Source organism: Anthonomus grandis, chromosome 8 (genome assembly GCF_022605725.1).
Source record: "Anthonomus grandis grandis chromosome 8, icAntGran1.3, whole genome shotgun sequence".
NCBI lineage: Eukaryota > Metazoa > Arthropoda > Insecta > Coleoptera > Curculionidae > Anthonomus > Anthonomus grandis.
The window spans coordinates 17,832,640-17,853,623 of record NC_065553.1 but is presented as its reverse complement, the minus strand read 5'-3'; the positions used below and the strand labels follow the sequence as shown (position 1 = coordinate 17,853,623).

The 20,984-nt window shown below is 31.3% G+C and overlaps 1 protein-coding gene across 2 annotated transcripts in view; it reads left to right on the top strand.

Annotated features, from left to right (window-relative positions):
* The window catches only part of LOC126739889 (band 3 anion transport protein), a 124,949-nt gene that overhangs the window by 35,596 nt on the left and 68,369 nt on the right, over positions 1-20,984 (top strand). Inside the window, exons 7-12 of one of the 2 annotated variants that reach the window (XM_050445710.1) lie at positions 2,122-2,307; positions 2,366-2,569; positions 2,643-2,783; positions 13,748-14,113; positions 19,800-20,037; positions 20,093-20,437. In XM_050445710.1, the coding sequence (XP_050301667.1) occupies positions 2,122-2,307; positions 2,366-2,569; positions 2,643-2,783; positions 13,748-14,113; positions 19,800-20,037; positions 20,093-20,437 (1,480 nt within the window). The remainder of the gene's footprint in view (positions 1-2,121; positions 2,308-2,365; positions 2,570-2,642; positions 2,784-13,747; positions 14,114-19,799; positions 20,038-20,092; positions 20,438-20,984) is intronic. The other variant, XM_050445711.1, reaches the window with a different exon arrangement.

Genomic DNA, 20,984 nt, shown 5'->3' with positions numbered 1-20,984 from the left:
TTGCAGGGAGACTGCAGAATATTCATTTTACCCTAAGTGTTATTTTACTTTGGTGTTGTGTGGACTATTTTTGAGATATATGATAAGAGAATTCTGGACAATATTATTTTATTTAGTTGTTAATAATTCATATATTTTTAAAAACTTAAATGATATAACTTAATCTCTGTTACTTCAATTTTTTGCAATTTGACACTCAAGATCGAGTCTAAATGGACAGAAAGTTTTAAGGCTTTGTCTCACTAACTAACATTTTTTAAATTTTGGACTATTAATTTATTTATTTATTATATTACAATTATTTTTTTGCTATATAAAAAAAATATATATATAAAATCGTTAAAATTTTAAATGACCTTAAATGTCGATATTTGTATAAAAAAAATTCCTGGTAAAAGTATCTAACATGAATCCTTAAAAAATGGACGGCTTAGAGTTTCCTAGGCTTCTAAAAGAGCTAATTTTATATATTCCTAATGCGTTAATTAAAAATAATATTATTAATTTTTTTTGTTCTGTTGAGAGTTTAATAAAAGAATAGAAAAAACTGTAACAAAATATAACAGATTGAAGGAACTTGTATTTTAGAGATTTTTCTTGTGATTTCTGGATTCAGCCTAAGAATTTTTTTTTCTATTTAAAAATCTGTCTTAAGTAGAAAAGATAGGATGGAATTTACGCATTTTCTGAGGAAATACAAAAATAATTTATATATGCTCGCTCAGCACGGTTCTATATGCATTTTTATTCCACTCAAAGAGTTGTCTTTTTATACTCATTTAACCTTAAGAATTTTAATCATATTAGCAACAAATAACTTTTTACATAAGCGAAAACCACAAACATATCCTTTTTTACGTGTTTTTTAGACCCACTAATATGATTTTGCACTATTACTTTATTAGATTTTAATGTTTTTATAATTGTATAATATAGCCATCACTGAAATTCGCCAATTAGTCTATTGAAAAATCATATTCTGTCTCGTCTTTAAGCTGGCGAGTTTGGTGTGTCCTGAGAGTTTAATATAAAAATGTGAAAATAACTTTGGGCGACAATGTATAAGAAATTTCTAAATATTCCTAAACAGACCATAAACGAGGTAATAAGTGACTTTTATCCTATCTAAATAAGGTAATATAGGTTTCGTGTTTAAATTCCGGAACGAACAAAAAAAAAACATTCGAAATATAATTCCAATCAAATTTTGTTTTTATTTAATATAAAAAACTTCACGGAATTTTTTAATTTGAATATTATATTTAGTCAGGGGATTATAATTTGGAAGTTTTTCGTTCAAGAATTTAAATGCGTTTTTTAAATATGTACGTAAGAGGTTTTATGTATGTACTTAAAATGTACAAGAGACATTTAAGCCAATCTAATAAATTCAATTTGAAGGCTTTTTTCTCGCTCTTTTTGGTAGTAGTAATATCCAAAAATACTTAATTACAAGTCTCTTTCCATGGTCTATAAAGTGTTCTTGTTTTCTGTCTCGATATTAATTTTTTATCATCTTGTCTTTCGATCTTCGTCTTAATTAGCTTTGCATTTTCCTTCTTAAGATCGGATTTAATTGTCTTTAATAAATCATCCGATTTTTTGTCTCGTTCCCCCTCTTCCCTCTGTATATGGTCTCGTTTTTCTTATTCTTACCTCTATTTGCCTTCTCTTTATTGTATCGCCTTCGTTTTTCTTATTCTTCTTCCTGTTTAGGGTCTGGTTCCTCTTGTTCTCTTTTCTATCTATGGTCTCATTTTTTATGGTTTTCTTTCTGTTTAAGTTCCTTGAGAATACCGACAATCAAAGCAAGCATGTGTACAAATTCTAGAAAAAGATTTACAATCATATAAACTAAATAGCCGACATTGGTGCTCAATGAGTGCACTCAAACAAGATGAAATACTAAGAACTAGACACTAAAGGTAAAAATAAAAAACTAAATTAAAACCCTAATTAACTAGTCAACTTAAACTACAAAAACCGAGCAAAATGTACAAAAACTATAAGAATAATTAATGTATTTACATTTGTGATAACAATTCCGACATACGATCAAAAAAATCAAATTCAACATATCCTCAATAAGTACGTTGAAAATAACATCTACTCCACTTTCAGATATTCGTTGAATTAAGTGAACTATTAAAAGCAGAAGACCAATCAGAGAAAGAATGGAAAGAAACTGCCCGGTGGATCAAATATGAAGAAGACGTTGAAGAAGGTGTTGACAGATGGGGCAAACCACATGTTGCATCTCTAAGTTTTCATTCTTTACTTAACTTAAGAAAATGTTTAGAAAATGGAGTAAGTTTACATTTAAACTCATTTAGCAACAAATTTAATTTATATTTGTTTTTTTTAGGTGTGTATCTTAGATCTAGAAGAAAAAGATCTACCAGCAATAGCTTATAGAGTTTCCGAAGACCTCTTTAAAGAAGATTTAATCAGAGAAGACGACAAGGGTCCTCTTATGCGCGCCCTTTTGGTCCGTCATAGACACGTAAACGAGCAACATGACAGACGTTTCGGTTTCACCAAAAATAAGCACAGTTACGCATCATTACAGGTAAGCATTTGTCTGCAAAACCAATTGAGAAATAATTCCCTATACGATATGACGTAACCATATTTTCTTACAGTCCTACTGGATGGGAGAAAGCGCCAAGTTAGACGCGGCCTTTTTGATGCACTGCGCACAATGCGCAGCGCAGGGTAGACTCTGCGCTGCGCACTTGGCAGTCAAAGGCCGCTCGTTTTCTGTCATTGGGTTCACGCCTCAAGTGGGTCTAAAGTGTTTTACTTTTGTTTTTTTTTTGTGGTTTAAGATGCGTTCACAGTCTTTTTTGTAAAATTATGATGGTCGTATTTTAATCTAACCTAGATGCGAAAGTTCTGAATTTTTGATTTCCATCCGTCCTGATTTAATCTTTAATTATAAATATAAGTAAAAGCGGAAAAAGAAAGAAAATTATAGAGTAGAAGGCCGGCACAGTCTAACTTCAATAGCCAATTTGCTAACTTCACACCTAAATTATGTTTCGAAAAACTAGTATCTCCTTAAGGAAATCATAAAAGAATGCGGCATTAGTTATTTTAAATAAGAAGACACCGGATACATTTTTAAGATACCATTGTAAGCCAGCCAATATCAACGTCTATACAGTGTGATTTAAAATTGAGTGCAAAGATTTCAAGGGCATATTTACCAGCCAAAAATATGAACTTCTTTTTATAAGAACGTATATCCTAACTTGTTTCGTTTTCTAGATACAGAGTGTAAAAGTTTTTTTTTTGTTCTGAAAATCTGCATTTTGTATGTATCTGTTACTTAGGCTAAGTTAAATTTTGAAAAAACATTAAATGAATTTCAGTAATCGGTGCGAATTTATTATTTGTTTTAATAGGGCCAGGCACAGATTTTGATTTGTTTCCTGAAAACAACCCTAGATACTAGTAAGGCTTAAAGAGGCAAGAAAGTTACATTATTGACCGCTTAATCTAAAAAAAATTAAATTGTTAAAAAAGCGGTGGCGTACCATAATTTTACCTATAAGTATCAAGTAGGTAGCCCCCTGAAACGCCACTGGAATTAATACATTTATTTTATTCCCACCAAAGAAAGGCCTTTATGACGACAAATAAGCCTACAATCCTAAGGCTGAAAGGATTTTGAAAAATTGATAAAAAACCGATTTTATTAAAAAACTTTTACACTCTGTATCTAGAAAACGAAGCATGCTAGGACATACGTTTATATAAGTTCTTATTTTTGGCTGGTAAATACGCCCTCGAAATCTTTGCACCCAATTTTGAATCACCTTGTATTTTATTATATATGGAACTGCATATAAATGGAATATATGTTGAAACTTTCTATTACTATGTATAAATCGTACACCCAAGCTTTCTGAACTTTTTAAATGCGCTTTTTGTTCTCGAAATTCAAACGTAAGCCCTAAATCGAATCGCGGTAATTAAAATGGGACAACACAATTGATTTACACGACTTAATTTTTAACTTCGTATATAGCATATCCCGTTTATTTAAAAAAATTTCAAACCAATTTTTTTTTAATTATTTTTAGGAGCCCTGTAAATTTTAATTGAGCATCCAAATGTATTGCTTAAATTTAGGTGATAAAAATTAGGTAGCACAACCTGCAAAAGATAATACATTTGTTTAGTATCTTAAAAAGCGTACGACTTACAATATTTTAATGCCCTTATGATATTATGAATAGCTGTTGGTTAAAAAATCTGTTATTGAAAAATACCGACTGCCATTTAATAAATAAGTATGAATTTTTTAAAGCAAAAGAAAGCCATAAAATGTAAGGTTGGCTAATAATAAATTATGCTATATGCTATATAAAAATATTACAAAGTTCAATAGTTACACCTAACTATAACTTAAAATAGCTAAAATACAAATATGTTTCTACAGGCAAACCAACATAAAATCAACAAAAGAGTTTACACAATCTCTCTAATTTGATTCCTAAAACTAGACAAGCCAATGCCCACAACTTCAATATCCTCATGGTTGATAATATTTAAGGTTCTTTCGATAGGGGAGTGAGTGGCATAGTTGGTACTGTGAAAAAGCAAAGCAAATAGTCGGTTTCGTCTTAAGAGTCTTGAGGGGACATTGAAGTTAATTCTACCGAGAAGGTCGGGGCATACAATCAGGCCATTAAGAAGCTTAAATACAAAGGTTAAATCACCACGAATACGTCTTTCTCTCAATGTTGTCATAGCCAGCACTTCCCATGCATCATCATAAACATGATCGTTCGGTATTTCCAAATTTAATTTAAATAGACAAAATCTCAAAAACTTATTCTGAATCCTTTCAAGGGCCAGACAGCTGTTCATGTAATAGGGGGACCATATCATTGAGCCATACTCCAATAAAGAAACCACCAAAGACATGTACACTCTCTTACAGGTCTCGACTGACCCTGAAGGACCTAACCACTATATTATTTATGTGTATATTAAAATTTAAATGATCGTCAAAATAAATGCCAAGATTCTTGATTGTACCAGAATACTGAACAGGGCTTCCCTCTATATTGTATGATGTTACAACTTTTTTACTTCTTTTGTGAAAACTAATATAATTACATTTCTTTATGTTTAAGAATAAGATATTGTTGACACACCAATCATTTAGCCTATATCATTAATGAAAATGTTAAAGAGCAATGGTGAGCAGTGTCCACTCTGAGGTACACCAGAACATACATTGATATTGCTGGATCTAGCACTACTCAATCTAACCTGCTGAGTCCGGCCTGACAAGAAGCTTCTGAATCAGGCAACTATATGATTGGAGAAACCAAACACTCTAAGTTTCTCCTGCAAGATTCTGTGATCGACTCTATCAAAAGCCTTGGAGAAGTCTGTATAAATCACATCCATCTGACATCCCCTCTCCAAGGCATCCAACAGATCCTGCTGATAGATCAACAAGTTAGTGTATGCTTTCATAATGACGGAAAGAATGCTGAGCCAAGGGATTTCTGAAAAAGGAAGAGTAGAGTTTGTTTTAATAATTATAAATCTGATCAGACAATACGCCTAAAGATTATAGATAAGCGGTTGTAGAAAAATTGAGAGATCGCTTGAAAGAAGATTCTTTAGTTCTTTTATTACTCAATATATAAAAAAAAGTTTAGTGTTTAAAAATTTATGATTTTAAAACAGTTTATGCCAAAAAAAAATTAATTTTTTATGTCAATTATCTTATAAAGTTCGTTGCGAATCAGTTGAAAATATTTTACAAGAATATCTATCCTAAAATGTCTACATCCATGGTGACTATAATTTGCTTGATGTTAATTGGAGTAATTGGACTAATTGGAGTAACATGATGGAGTGGAGGTACATAGTGTCCGGGTGCATTTAATAAAATGTCACTAGCACGATATTCCGTTTTGTCACTAATTTACATCATTGAATAGGCTGTTAATATGTTATTTATTTATGAAAACAATGTTTAATTTTATGATTTTTAATATGAGTGTAAACGCGCTGAATATATGGGTCTTTTTGATAGGTCTCTTTGACCTATTTTATAGTGATATAAATTGAAATTTGGTTAATTTGAAGACTTCTTAATTATAGGGATAATCATTTGGTTCCTTTAAACAAAAATTGTAGCAGCACATATCGTACATGTTTTTCCCTGAAATAAGATACTTCACTTATAACTAATAAGATAACGTTTTACACAAAAAATATATCAGATCTGGTTTAAATTTGGATTATCTTGAGTTTTATAGATTGAGATTTTAATGTAAAGGGAGGAGTGACTGGTCACAGTATATGGTAAAACTTAACAGGGAATTAAAAAAAAATCCTAAAAACTTCTCGAAATATGTCTGCGACCTTAAAGTTATTTAAACTCTTCTTCACTCCGTATTTTATCAATCAGTCTGCAGATGATAAATGTACAAAGAAGTAAATATATACTGGTATACTTAATGTACTTTTAAAAAATGTATATGCAATGCTACGTGTTTATAAAAATTATAAAATAAATAATTACAAATTAATATAATGAAAAAATAATATAATGTGTAAAAAAGTGGGAAAAAACTGAGATTACAGAAGTACGGAAGAATACAGTTAAATTCCAGAAGTGTATGCATTCAGTCCTCCATTCCCAAATTCTTTGATAGCTTGATGAGTAATCAATAAAGTATATGTAAAAATGTGATTAACGAAAAGATCAACATGGATGTTTTATTGGGCGGCTATTGATGCTGATTGGAAGAATAAAAACAGGTTGAATCAATTTATACTGATCCTTTCAAAGCCTTTGATTGAGTGCATCGTGGTTTTTTTTTTAATAGATTATTTGCATTGGGTTTTGGTAGTGGCTAGATCGGTAGTCTTCTGGTGAAATCACAACAGAAGGTTAAAATAGATTCTTGTCTTTCTGAAGCAATCGTTGCGACCTCGGGAGTTCTACAGGATGGTCACTGTTTGCCAATTCCCTTGACCTATTTGTAAATACGATTTTTTGATTGCTTTTAAAACAGTGATATCTTGTCGTTTGCTAATAATTTTAAAATCATAAAGACAATCCATTGCCTAAGGGATCAATCTCTTTTGCAGGATGATTTAAACAGACTTGTATGCTAGTGTAGAAAGAGCAAGCTTGTTCTAAGCTAAAGTGTTGTTCATTCTGTATGCTGCTTTATTAGCTTTCATAGGAGAATCAGAAAGTTCTTATAGTGTTGATGGTGAATTAAATTTAATAAGAAATTGAAGTAATCTGAGTCACTTTGAATGCCTGGAAAAGACTTTTAATTTTTAATAGTAGTAGTCACTGGAGGGTAAGCTGTGATTATTCCGGGGCTCAATTGCAATAAAATATGTTACTAAAGTAAAGGATTTGGAAAGACAGTTAGGTCTTCCAAGATGCTGGATTTGTTATGAGACTTTGAAGTGGCTTTTTATTGGATACAGTAGGAGATGTTTATTGTTCACTCATTAGCTCTTATATTGAGTATGTCTTCAAAATCTGGCCATCAGGCAGTTCATAACCTAATAATTGAAAGATTTCACCAGACATTTTTAAGATTTTGTGCATTTTAGTTGAATTTGTTGATTGCTGAACGTGATTATTATTTAATTGAGAAAAGCCTAAATTTAGTTGCTTTGTAGAAGAGACCAAATAGGGCGGAGATATTGTTTATACATAAGATTGCCAATAGAAATGTTAATTGTACTGATTTATTACAGAGCATTCATTTAGACTTACCTACGAGATTAAATTTTTTCGCATTCTCTTTCACCGTACTAATTATTGTCAAAATTCTCCTATAGATCGTTATGGTAAACTTATAAATTTAAGAAAGTAAAATAAATACAGTTTAAGAAATACTTTGAATGGTAAGAACAACTTTGCAACATAAACTCTTTTTAATAAATACCCGGGAAAAGGGTATCTTTCATATGCTTACCTTAAAATATTTTTTTAATTATAATCAAGTGGACAAACATAAAAAATGAACTTTGGTTCTGGTTTCAAAAGTAGAACTTTATAATTCGTAATTTTAATATAAACTCTGCAAAACTCTTAGACCTCAGGCACTAATTGCAGTAGTAAAATCAAACAAAAAATATCGTTTAACTTATATAACTAGATAGTTACAACTATGGTTATATTTTAAATTTCGTCTAATTTACTGCAAAAAAAAATGTACCTACCGCATAAAGGGCTATATCATGAAAATATGGGAACAAATAATATTTTATAATTCTTTAAATATAAAAGGCAACCCTGGTTATGTATACCGATTTTCCATCTCGGTCATAGCAGTGTTACAGGTACCAGAGTATCCCATACTTAGCACGCCATCGCATGTTAAATAGGGGATTTATAATTATTCTATTTCTGCTCCTAGAGACCGCGCGCTTATGTTTCGATTTACCCATATGCTATTTACTATTTCATCTGTTACTTAACATAGATTAATTACATTTAACAATTAAGTATAATTATTTAAATAGCTTTATTACATTAAGATAGACCTGCGTTTTTGCTGGACTTTCGCATCTGGGTTAGAGTAATTCGTGTTACAACAAAAAAACTAATTTTTTTAAATGATTGTAAACGCTTCTTTTTTTCTTGTAGTTTGCAAGTGTTACTTACAAATTAATTGTTGGTCTTGTGGCATTTGTTTCAGTTTTTCTCCCCTTTTAATAACTTTTTAGATTTTTAATATTAGAGTAGTGATTTCCTTAATAAAAATAATAATTAGGTTTTAGACGCCTAGTTGATCACTTTAGTGATATTAAATATGCTCGTTTTTTTTTAACAATTATTGCTCCCTAGATTTTGAAATCACCACCATAGCCATATAGAATAGGATATAGCAACATAATCATTCCACTTGTTTTAAGCAAGTTTTTTAAAAAATGATCATAAATTTTATTTTATTTTTAAAACTTTAGGAGTATTTCGATCATTTTTTCAATTTGCACCGTAAAAATTGTTTCTACTTTAAAATTAAAAAAAAAAACATCTAAAGGTATGTACAGACCAAAATCAACACAGCTTGAAACACGCAACTTTTACTTGTACCATATTGTGTTTGGGAAATATGCTAGATACGTAATAATGTTTAAAACTATTTTTTTGACATAGAGCCTAGTAACAATAGATATTTCTGGGATGTCCTATTAATATCCCATGAGGGTTTTAATGTTTAATACATTGGAACTATATTCTAAGAATATTTTAGTTGAACAGGTCCTAGGAAGTCTAAGGATTACTATTTGATTTAGATTTACTTGTATTTATAAAATATAAATAATTATTTTTTTGCTATTTTATATGAATATGATTTTTTATGCCTGTAAACATTAAAAGATTTAATAAAAACATTATCAGTTTTAAAAAAAATTTTAAATAATAAGTTAAGTCCATGTCAAATTTTAAATATTTCAATCTAATTAGAAAAATTTTCTTAAAAAAAAATACAAAAAACACAATTTGCAATTTAAATTACATGGGATAACATAAACAATTTGTATAATTTTTTTTCCATATTTTAGTATTTGAATAGGAAAAATAGATGTAATACGGTAAAGAAGATGTAAGCAATATTGCCTTTCTTTTTTATTATTTTTTTAATATATTAAATTCTATTTATAATAGTTACGTATAAAATAATTTTTGACTTACTAAAATAATTAAAATATTTAAAAAAAACCTTTTGCTTATCAAATCCTAAAAAATTATTTAAAAGAAAATGTCAAAAACTGATTACATAAAAGCGTTTGAAGGTAGGGGAGACTGGGGTCAATTATAACACGGGTCAATTGAAACAGTAATCAAAACTTTCTTCCGCTACAAGATAGAAATAAATTGCGCGCGTAATATAGACCATAATATCGACAACCATTTTTTTGGCAGTACGCCGCGGGCCATTAAACAAAGTATACGTACCTAGTGCGAGATTTTGTGTTTTCACGTATCCAAAGTAAGTATTTGCTATATTTTTTATGCATGTGTAAATGAGTCTGTATGTGTATTTGGTTAGTTTGTCGGTTTTCATTAGTTAGGCCATTAACTTAGCTTTATTTTACTTTGGTTTAAATTTGAAATTCATTTTGTTTGTAGTAAATATGGTGTAATTTATTTAAAAAAGTCGTTTGGGGTCAGTTGTAACGGGGACGTTTGTAACGTTTCAACTGACCCCGCCGTGCATTTCTAAAATGAAATAAATTGTAATTGAGTCTGTAGTGTGTTTAGTTTGTTTGTCAGCTTTCATTAGTAAGGACATTAATCTAGTAAATTAATTAGTTTATTTCATTTCAGATGCCCGTAAAAGAGTCCCGAAAACTGATCGTTCAAGTCGAGATATATCTTTATATGAATCTGCATATGCAAAGCTCAAAAATGGAAGTTCTCTACGCTTAGCTGTCGACCAATTTGGGATCTGTCATGTGTCTTTGTTGAGATACAAGCGAAAGGAAGAAACTGCGGGGAATACTGAAGGTCAACCACCTGTTACAATGAGTTATAAACCTGCAAATAAAGTTTTTAATGAACTTTAAGAAACCGAAATAGTAAAGTACATAAAAAAAGCTGCAGACATTTATCAAGGTCTGTCAACCAAAGATATTCGGAGACTTGCGTTAGAATTAACCATTAGATATGATATAGACAAACCGGACACGTGGATTAAAAACGGCATGGCAGGAGAAGACTGGTTTTCCGGTTTTATGTCAAGACACCGTGACTTATCAATAAGAGCATCACAAGCAACCAGCTTAGCCAGAGCAACCAGCTTCAATTGTGCAAATGTTTCTGTATTTTTTAATAATCTTGCCAAAGTTTTGGATCGAGACAAATTTGAAGCCAAGGATATTTACAACGTACACGAAACTGGTGTGACAACAGTCCAGAAACCAAATCGAATTGTAGCAAAAAGAGGCATGAAACAAGTGGGTGCAATTACCTCACAAGAACGTGGTACACTCGTAACAGTTACGGTGGCAATAAACGCACTGGGCAATTCAATTCCGCCCATGTTTATTTTTTCTCGACTGCGGTTTCAGGATCATTTTATTCGTGATGGTCCACCAGGGTGTATTGGGGCTTGAAACGGGTCAGGATGGATGCAAGAAAAAGAGTTCGTCTTGTTCTTAAAACACTTTCAAAAGCACACAAATTTTTCACAAGCTCATAAGGTTCTACTCACACTGGATAACACACATCCCATATTAGTATAGAAGCTCTAGACTATTGTAAAACTCATGGAATAGTAATGCTTTCTTTCCCACCCCACTGCTCGCATAAATGTCAGCCCCTCAATAGAACAGTTTTCGGTCCTCTTAAGAAAGCAATAAACTTTGCTTGTGATGGTTGAATTCGTAGTCACCCTGGTAAACCGATGTCTATATATGATTTATCTGGAATTGTCGCAACATCATTGCCCTTAGCTCTTACACAAAGCAATATCCAAGCCTGATTTAAGTGTACAGGGATATATTCTTTTACCAGAGGTATTTTTGCGGAGACAGATTTCTCGCCATCTTTTGTCACAGATAGGTTGCCTCCAATCGAACCTTCAGTTTCACCTGCTTTAGATCCAGGCAACAATCTGAATCTGACAGATCCTACTTTGGAAGATACATTTGATAATCCTACCTCATCTACGTCTGTTACCAATAGGTTTTCTTCAACCGAACCTCCAAATGATCATCCTTGTTCAAATCCAGGAAACAATCTGACTGTACTAACCTTAGAAGATGAGTTTCAAAACCCAACGCCATCAACTTCTCGGGGCCTAAAAAATTGTGAAATTTCTGAAAACACCCAAAATAACACGTTTTCACCAGAAGTTGTTAGGCCTTTCGGAAAAGCTTCACCAAGAAAAATAAACGAGAGGAAAGAAAAAGAGGAAGTCAGCCGTGTACACCGATACACCGGAAAAGGAGGAAATAGAGAGAGAAGCTAATAAGAAAACACAAAAGGTCAAACGGAATCTGGAAACCGAAAAGAAGTGTCCAAAGAAAATCCCAAAAAAAGCACCCGTGAGAACAAGAAAGAAGTCATCTGAAAATGCTACCGACGACGAAAGTGAATGTTTTTGTTTGGTGTGTGTTGAACCATTTAATAAAAGTAAGCCAGTTGAACAGTGGATCCTTATTTTTATTTGCATATTGTTTTTCGCTTATCTGTAGTCAAATTTAACTACTAGGTCAAATATGTCAAGTTTCCAGCTATATGTTACATATTTTTTGATCATATTATAGTATTTATCTAGCCAGAAAAAAAATATTTGTACAAAATGGTTCAATTGACCCCAGTCTCCCCTATATTTTAATTTTAACTGCTGTTATGCATAATTATTTTTTTTTAATAATTAATTTATAAATAATGTATTTCTTTTAATGAAGTGCAACGGTGTTTTTTAAAAATAAAATAAATAATTCATAAAATCATTTTTTTATATTTTCTAATTAATTTTTTTACTATTTGAATTATTATTTATATTGATATTAATATAAGCAAAAAATTAAATTTGAACAAATTTTAAAATTTTTTTAAATTTTGCATTTAATAAAATATTATGTAAGAAATGAAAATGATTTTTAAAAAATTGGTAATTTAAATAAAACTACTACTTCATCTATTAACAATTATTATAAACTTTAATTAAGGATATTTTTTTAAAGATTTTTTTGTTTTTTAACATGGACTTAGATTTAAAACTTCACGTAATTTAATATTTGGAAAATGATTTTTTTTAATTGAATGAGGACGGAATTCAGAGAACTTATATTATATTATACTTACAAAAAATTATTCTGCATAAATTAATCTTCGATATGATAAAATATTTTAGATGTAAAAAACATATTTGATTAAAATAAAAAATAAAAAACTGATTTAGAAAGCATTTTAATTTTTATTATATTTAAATTTCAATTACTCTTATTACAGACAGAGTATTTTTAGAAATATAATGATTTAATTTTAAAAATTATTTCTTCAAATTTTACAAATTTGTTTTTATATTTAAGGAAATATTTGCACAATCCACAAACAAATTGAAAACAAAATTATCTCAAAAAAACAATTAAGTTTATATTAAGAGAGAAAATTCCAATTAAAATCATTAAAAAATATTGGAGCTTAATAAAATCTATATTCTCTTTTATTTGCATCTGTAACTTTTTAGAAACAACAAAATTAGATACACATAGTTAATTATAAATAAATTTAGTACAAGAATGAATTTAGAATTTAATTAATCAAAAAGTAAGTTAGTTATGAACCCCAAATTCCCATGTTCTAAGTAATTTTTTTTTAAATTTTTATTATTGATTATATCGACAATAATATAAGCAAGAAATTGTAAAAGTAAACATATATAAATATAAACTTATAAAAGTGTTGAAATTTAGAAAAATTTTAAGAATATTTACGGATAGTTTTACAAGATATTTCTTCGATTTCTTACCTATTTAAAATAAGGCAATTTTTTCTTAAACTCGCATTATCATCTATTTTTTTGTAATGTCAGGCTACTAAATAATGATATGACTCGTACATTAAAATTTGAAATCTGTCTTGATTCAACTGATTGGTATTAGACCCAACAAACCTACCCAAAAATTATGCTTAAGAATGCATTGAGATATCTCACATTTTCATCAAAATAACCCTGTAAACTGTCACATACCACTATATTAAAATAATCTTTATTTTTAGAACCTGTACGAGTCAGAAAAACGCAAAATCAGCTTCCCAGAAACGAATTTGAAAAACGGCGACGCGGAACACAAACTGCTTCCGCCCAACGAGAGCCATTTAATAGACATCAGAGACGAACTCTATTCCGCCTCAAACGAAGACATACGGAGGGCCAGAAACGATGCTATTTTGAAAAAAATACCGGCAGAGGCTCAGGGTGCTTGTGTATTGGTCGGAGAGGTGGATTTCTTACAGCAACCCGCCATTGCTTTCGTAAGATTAGCCGAACCAGTAATTATACCCTCACTAATTGAGGTTAATATACCGGCGAGATTTATATTTATTTTATTGGGACCTAAGCTGCCTACCATTGACTATCATGAGGTGAGTCTCTAATAGGATGAAGATACAAATATTATTTTTTATTTTATATCCGAAATCGTTTATTACCAGCAATGAATCATTAGCAGAAATTTGGAAGATCGTGGCAAAGTCTTGGGGAAGCAGATCCTTTAAAATCTTTATTAAAGCACATTATTATAGTCTTACCGTTGTCAGAGTTATTCAAGATTTTCAGTTTTTAATGAAAATAAAAATAGTGTTTGCGTTTGTTTCCTGTTATCATTAAAATAGAACTTTACGCTATATGAAGTAGTTTTTAAATACCTGAATGAAGGAACTTATTCAAGTTATTAAAGCAACCTGTACAAGTGCACATAATTAATTTCATTCTACGTAGGTCTTGACCTTTGAAACAATGCTGTAGGTTAAATATTAAAAATTGTATTCGTTGGAATTGTAGTCTAACCTTGGATCTCTCATTTTTTTCTCCTTCATATAAGGTCTCTAGGTCTTTCTTTATTCATCTCAGTACCTCATGTTCTCTCTCGCTATGGAAATTTTGGCAAATTATCAATGATTTCAGATCTAGGCAAAAGTCTAGAAACACTTATCCAAAGTTCAGATTATCCAACACTTCTTTTTTGTTCAACAAGCAACAACATCAGTTTAACTGCCTGAAAGAAATAAGAAAAATAAAAGATTCCCAGAAATTCAAGGAGTATAAGGTCTTCTGGATTATCCCATAAACTTTTTAGGGTAAAAGTAAAATTCTGAACATTGTGATTCAGAAACTAATTTTGGAAAGGTACATAAATACATAGATAGATTGAGAGATTAATGTGAAAGTACATGTTGGTTTAAAAAAGTACTTAGTAGCTTCGGAACATATAAAAAAAATATTTTGAGACCGAGACTTTTATTTTTTCTCAGATTAATGTGAAGTGAGCACAGTAAATTCAAGTTGGCAGATATGAGTTGCCTAAATATTAAACTATAATAAATTGTAGAAATTGTCATCTGTTTAAGTATATTTTGCGGCAATATAAAATGTTATCTCGTAATTTTATATATTTGGGCAATTTCTGAGTACCTTAATTTCAAATTTAGTCCAGGCACTTAATAATTTACTTCGACGTTATGCTCTTAAATCGCTTATAGCTCAAAAATTTTCACTTGAATATTTCTGAGCGATTGGAAAAAATCGTAAACTTAAATTTTCTTGCTTAATAACATGTGCCTTGTTTCATATATCTACTGTAAACAGTTTCTCAGTAATTTAATTTTTTATTTTATTAAGGCATTTTGAAGCTATTTGGAACAATTTTAGGAGTTTTCTTGCTGATATAATAACAATTATATTTCATTTCATCATCTTTTATAAGCCGTATCTCAGTAATTAATTTTTTAATTTAATCCATGCAGTCAAAAGTCTATAAGAATTTACTCCGACGATATGTCATAAGTCGCCTATAGCTCAGAACTTTAGATTTGAAACTTTCTGAGCTATTTGCGACATTCAATATAACATGATTGTGTCTTCTTTCTTCTATATACTATAAGCAGTTTCTGATTAATTTAATTGTTATTTTATTCTAGGCAGTCAAAAAGTAGCAACAGTTTATTTTGACATGAGCTCTTAATTCGCCTGTATCTCAGAAGCTTGGATTTATAAACTTTCTGAGACATTGTGAAAAAGTTTTAGACATTTTCTTCCTTAGCAATACGAATTTCATACATCTACAGTGAACAGTTTCTTAGTAATTAAATTTTTAGCTAGATCCAGGCAGTCGAAAATTACCAACAATTTACTCCGATATGATGCTCATAAATCGCCTGAATCTCAAAAGTTTGGATTAGAAATCTTCTGAGTCATTAGGAAAAGTTTTAGGTACTTTATTGCTTTATAATAAGTGTCATGGTTCCTATATCTACTATGTCAAGCTTCTGAGTAATATAGTTCTTATTTGAGTCCAGGCAGTCGAAAATTACCAATAATTTACTTCGGCATGACGATCACAAATTGCTTGTAGCTCAGAAATTTAAATTTACGAGTTTCTGATTCATTGTGGAAAAGTTTGAGGCATTCTTTCCCTTTGTAATATGTATCTGAGTTTTATAAGTCTATAATGAACAGTTTCTGAGTAGTTCAATTTTTAATTTAGTCCGAGCACTCAAAAATTCTCTATAATTTACTCTGATATGGTATTCTTAAATCGCTTGGGACTCGGAAGCTTGGACTTCGAACATTTTTTTTCTGTATAACATGTGTCTCATTTCTTTCATCCAGCTTAGTTGTAGTTATTCCAGGAAGTTGAAAATCATCAACAATTTACTCCAACATGACGCCCTGAAATTGCCTGTAGCTCAGAAGTTTGGATGTAAAACTTTCTGAGCCATTAGGAAAAGTTTTAGGCATTTTCTCCCTTTGTAATATTCTTTTGAGTTTCTTATATCTTCAATGAGCAATTTTTGAGTAATTCAATTTCTACCTGAGCAGCAGTAAACTAATATTGAATATCTGAATTTATATTTTTGTGAGATATAATTAAGAGAGGCACTTCAGTTTATTGTGTGAATCAGGAACAACAAAAATAAAGTCAAAAGATTAAGGATATCGACTGTTTGAATAGATAAATAAAAAAAAATAAAAGAATTCAAAATATTCTTGCTTTATTCCTTTTCAAACAGGTCAATAATAATTTTGTGAGTGTCAGTCCAAAAACTGTAAAATCTAAACTCGTCCCAATTGATTTTTGTTTTGTACTGTATGTCAAGAATAGCTTTTCCTCAAAACCTGAATACATTACCGTAAACTGGGGCTATTTGCACATCTTTTCAGCTCATTTCCCAATAGATCGCTGTACATTCTAACTTTGCAATTTTAAAATAATTACATTGTACCGACATATTTAAAAAATAATAACAAGTTATCAAAAAATAAACAATCTTTTTCTTATTAAAACTTTGGTAAAATCAGGCATATTCCTTAAAAAAATTACAAATAATAACAAAAAAAGCCACTGGCTAAATAACGTCAACTTTCAAGTCCTTATAAGCATCACAGAGATTGATTATCTTTCAAATCCTCACACCATTCGCATTCAAAATAAGAGTCTTTGCTGCCTTTATTACAGGATTCAGAGATCCATGCGCGACCCTTCGTACATTTTATCCAATCAATTGCGCCTCTGTAGTTTTTCGAATTATAGTATTAAGCAATTGCAAGTACTACATTCGGAGTTGCTCTTTTCTTCCCTCTTACTCTTCCTGGTGGGAAGTTGCTGTGTGCATGGCAAAACATTAGATAAAGAGGGTCCCGGTTTTATATCTGTAGTTCCAGATTCTTCAGAAACATTTGGAGGCTTTTCAGAAACATTAGGGGCTGTAATAGTGAGAGACGCATCACTTACAGGTTCGACTTCCCCTTTTACATTTTTTCCCAGTTGTTGTCTAAAACTCTTTCGATGTCTGCATCTTCTAGACCATCAGAAAAGCGCTTCAAAGCTTTTAACTCATTTAAGATTCTCTGCCACGTTTTGACTTACCCCTTTTCACAATCTGTCCAGTATTCGATCAAGAATCTCTTATAAATTTCTTTTCATTGGGGCGAATATATCCAGATCAAGGAGCTGCATTAAATTTGTGGTATTGGTTGAGAAAGAAGTTTTGTAGATGCTATTTGTACCACATGCATCTATAACCCTTCGTGAAAAGAGACTTACAAGATTGTCACTACCGAGAACCACTTGGTCGTTATTCTCTCGGGTGCATTGGACGTGAGATAGGAAAAGTTGGAAAATCCACTCGCATTGCTCATTGCTCGCATATTTTGTTCTTCGAGATCTATCTTCCCTCCGATTGTCATTAACATTCAAGGCTTTATATACAACCGTTGGCGGTACAAGGTCTTTATTAGAATTTCCACAAACCATTAAACTGATGGTAGCACGGGAATGCTCCTGAACTTTTTCCACTCTTTTTGTGTTCCTTGGTACCAACAGCTTCCTGGAGCGAGGATCATCAGTCACATTCGTTTTGTCATAGTTATACAATGTTAAGCTTTCCGCTTAGTCAATAAGTCAATATTATTAAGGAAATTTCAAATTTCATCATACAATGATGTTCTAAGTCTCTTAAAAAAATTAGGCTCTGAGAAGTAAGTTTTGAATATTCGAACATTTTTTTCTTGTTTGTTTAAGAAATTTTTAGTACGTCACGAATATCAACCTTTAAGAGAGGAAATCTCCAATTTGCTATAACACCCAATGTCATTAAAGTCAGAGCTTTTTCTTAATTACTTAAGACCATTGCACAACCAACTGATTTCGAGTGTGCACTAAGAAGTCTTCGACCTAGCGTAGTCCGTTCTACTTTGAAAGTTTCAGCTGTTAATTTTCTCCAAAAAAACCGGCTTTTACTGCGTCCATCGCTAAGGTGTTATTTAAGTTGTTCTATCGGTTACCGGATTACTATATACATATTGTTTACTTATATATGACAGAGTAGATGACAATAGAGTAGAAACACGACGATTGTACCAAGATAGATTTCCTGCGAAAAGATTGCTTTATGTCAGATTGTTTTACAATATACATCGACGTATTTATGAGACTGGAAGTGTAAACTGTACTAAACCTGGTGGTAGTCCAGGTTGACATCCTCCTCAATGCAAAGAACTAGTCCAGCAAGTATTTAAAGATGATTCCACTACAAGTACTAGGAAATTTGCTGCTGTTCTTGGTTTGCCTTGTTTTGGAAAATTTGGAATACCATGCACCGTAAAAGAAAATAGAACTTGTAAATGGTGATCCTATTCGTAGAAGCCAGACTTGTCATTTCCTTTTAAGTAGTTACAATGGAAATGAAAGATACCTGAAAACTCTTAAAAATTCCTGAGAGACGAATTGATTTGCATGAGTAAGCTGAAAAGTGGGGAAATTCACACCAGGAAAAAGAGGTATTTTTCTAACCCAAGTCTTATGTTAATGTATGGGCCGCCATTTTTGGACAAAAGATTAATCTATCTTCATTTGTTTCCAAAAGATTAGACAGCAACAGTTATCTACATATTTTGCAAAATGTTTTTCGGGAATTATTTGAAAGAGTGGAGTTTCCAGGTGACATGCAAATTGGTTTCCAGCACGACGGATGTTCATCTCATATCCGTCGAGATGTAAGAGAATAGTCGACTAATCCGTGGCCTGCTTTATTCCCAGACTTGAAACCATTGGATTACTACAGAGTTTGTCTATACTGAAAAAAATACTGAATATATACTGAAAAAAATTCGAGAAGCTTTTCAAGTAATGCAGCAAGATAGGTTATTAGATGCAACAACTGCCGAAGTAAGATGTAAAGCTTGAGAATGTATTATAAATGATGATTCTCACTTTAAACACCAATAAAGCATGTTTAAATAGTTTATTTTGTTCCATTTGCTTTTATGATTATATTTTGATTTTCCACACTAACATAAATTTCCCATTTTATTGAACTTTTTAGAGCCAACTGGATAACAACCAGGTAAAACTCGAAAACCGAAAGACTTTGTACTCAGGTATATTTGGTTTAAAGCCTTAAGTCCTCCCTAAGACTTTGACCATTCAAGTACCTTGAATATAATGGTTCGATTCATAAATATTTAGGTGGACTAACCCTTAAAAAACATTGCACTTGATAATATACAATACATATTAATTGATGTTTAATATCACTTTTTCTTTTAAAGGTTGGTCGATCCATATCCACCCTTATGGCCAACCAGCAGTTCCATAACATAGCCTATAAGGCCGACTCTAGAAAAGAACTATTGTCAGCAATTAACGAATTCTTAGATGACAGTATTGTATTACCACCGGGTGACTGGGAGCGGCAAGCTCTTCTTCCTATAGAAGAAATAAAGGCTAAAAGTGATGCCATTAAGAAAAGAAAACTCAATGCTCTAAAGAAAGAACAAGAAGCTCAAGGTTGGAATATATAGATTTTTTTTTTAATTTGGTCCTAAACCTCTTTACTTTATAGGTATTATTAAGCCTCTTTTGGCCGCGGATGGTGGTGATAAGAAGCCACCATTTCCAAACCCTTTGGAACGTACAAGAAGACCATGGGGAGGATTGATAAATGACCTAAAACGTCGCTATCCGCATTATCTTAGTGACATAAAAGACGGTTTGAATGCCCAGTGCGCCGCTGCCGCTCTTTTTATGTATTTTGCTGCGGTTAGTGGTGCAATTGCCTTCGGGGGGCTAACGGGAATCAAAACTAAAAATCAAATTGGAATTAGTGAAACTTTGCTCAGTACTTGTTTGGCGGGAATCGTATTTGCTTTGTTTTGTGGTCAGCCACTTATTATTGTAGGAACTACAGGTAAGCTATGCGAAGTGCTTAGACAGTAAAAAATTTTATTTATTTAATCAATCACTTACTAATTAATTTACAATTATTATGAGATGTAAAATGCTTATAATATGCACACAATGGACATAATGTGTCTGTGTGTATGCACATTAAGCTTATCAATAATTAGTTCATAATGAACTTCAACCTAACACTAATAATAGTAACATATACCTGCTTAAATAACATTATCAAATTCAGAAATATTTAATTGACTAAATACTAATTAGTTATAATTAAATGGAAGTTAATGGCACGCTTGATGGAATTTATGTTATCTTTAATCAATGAGTACAATTTTTTTTACAGTATAATATTTTTTGTTTTTAAATTGTTCCGGCAACATATTTAACGAAAACATCTTGTCGAACTTGCATTGTCTTATTTATTTAATGTAACACGACGTTTCGGTTGGTAAGTATCTCAACCGTTATCAAGTGTAAACTGGTTTACAGTTGGAGATACTTACCAACCGAAACGTCGTGTTACATTAAATAAATAAGACAATGCAAGTTCG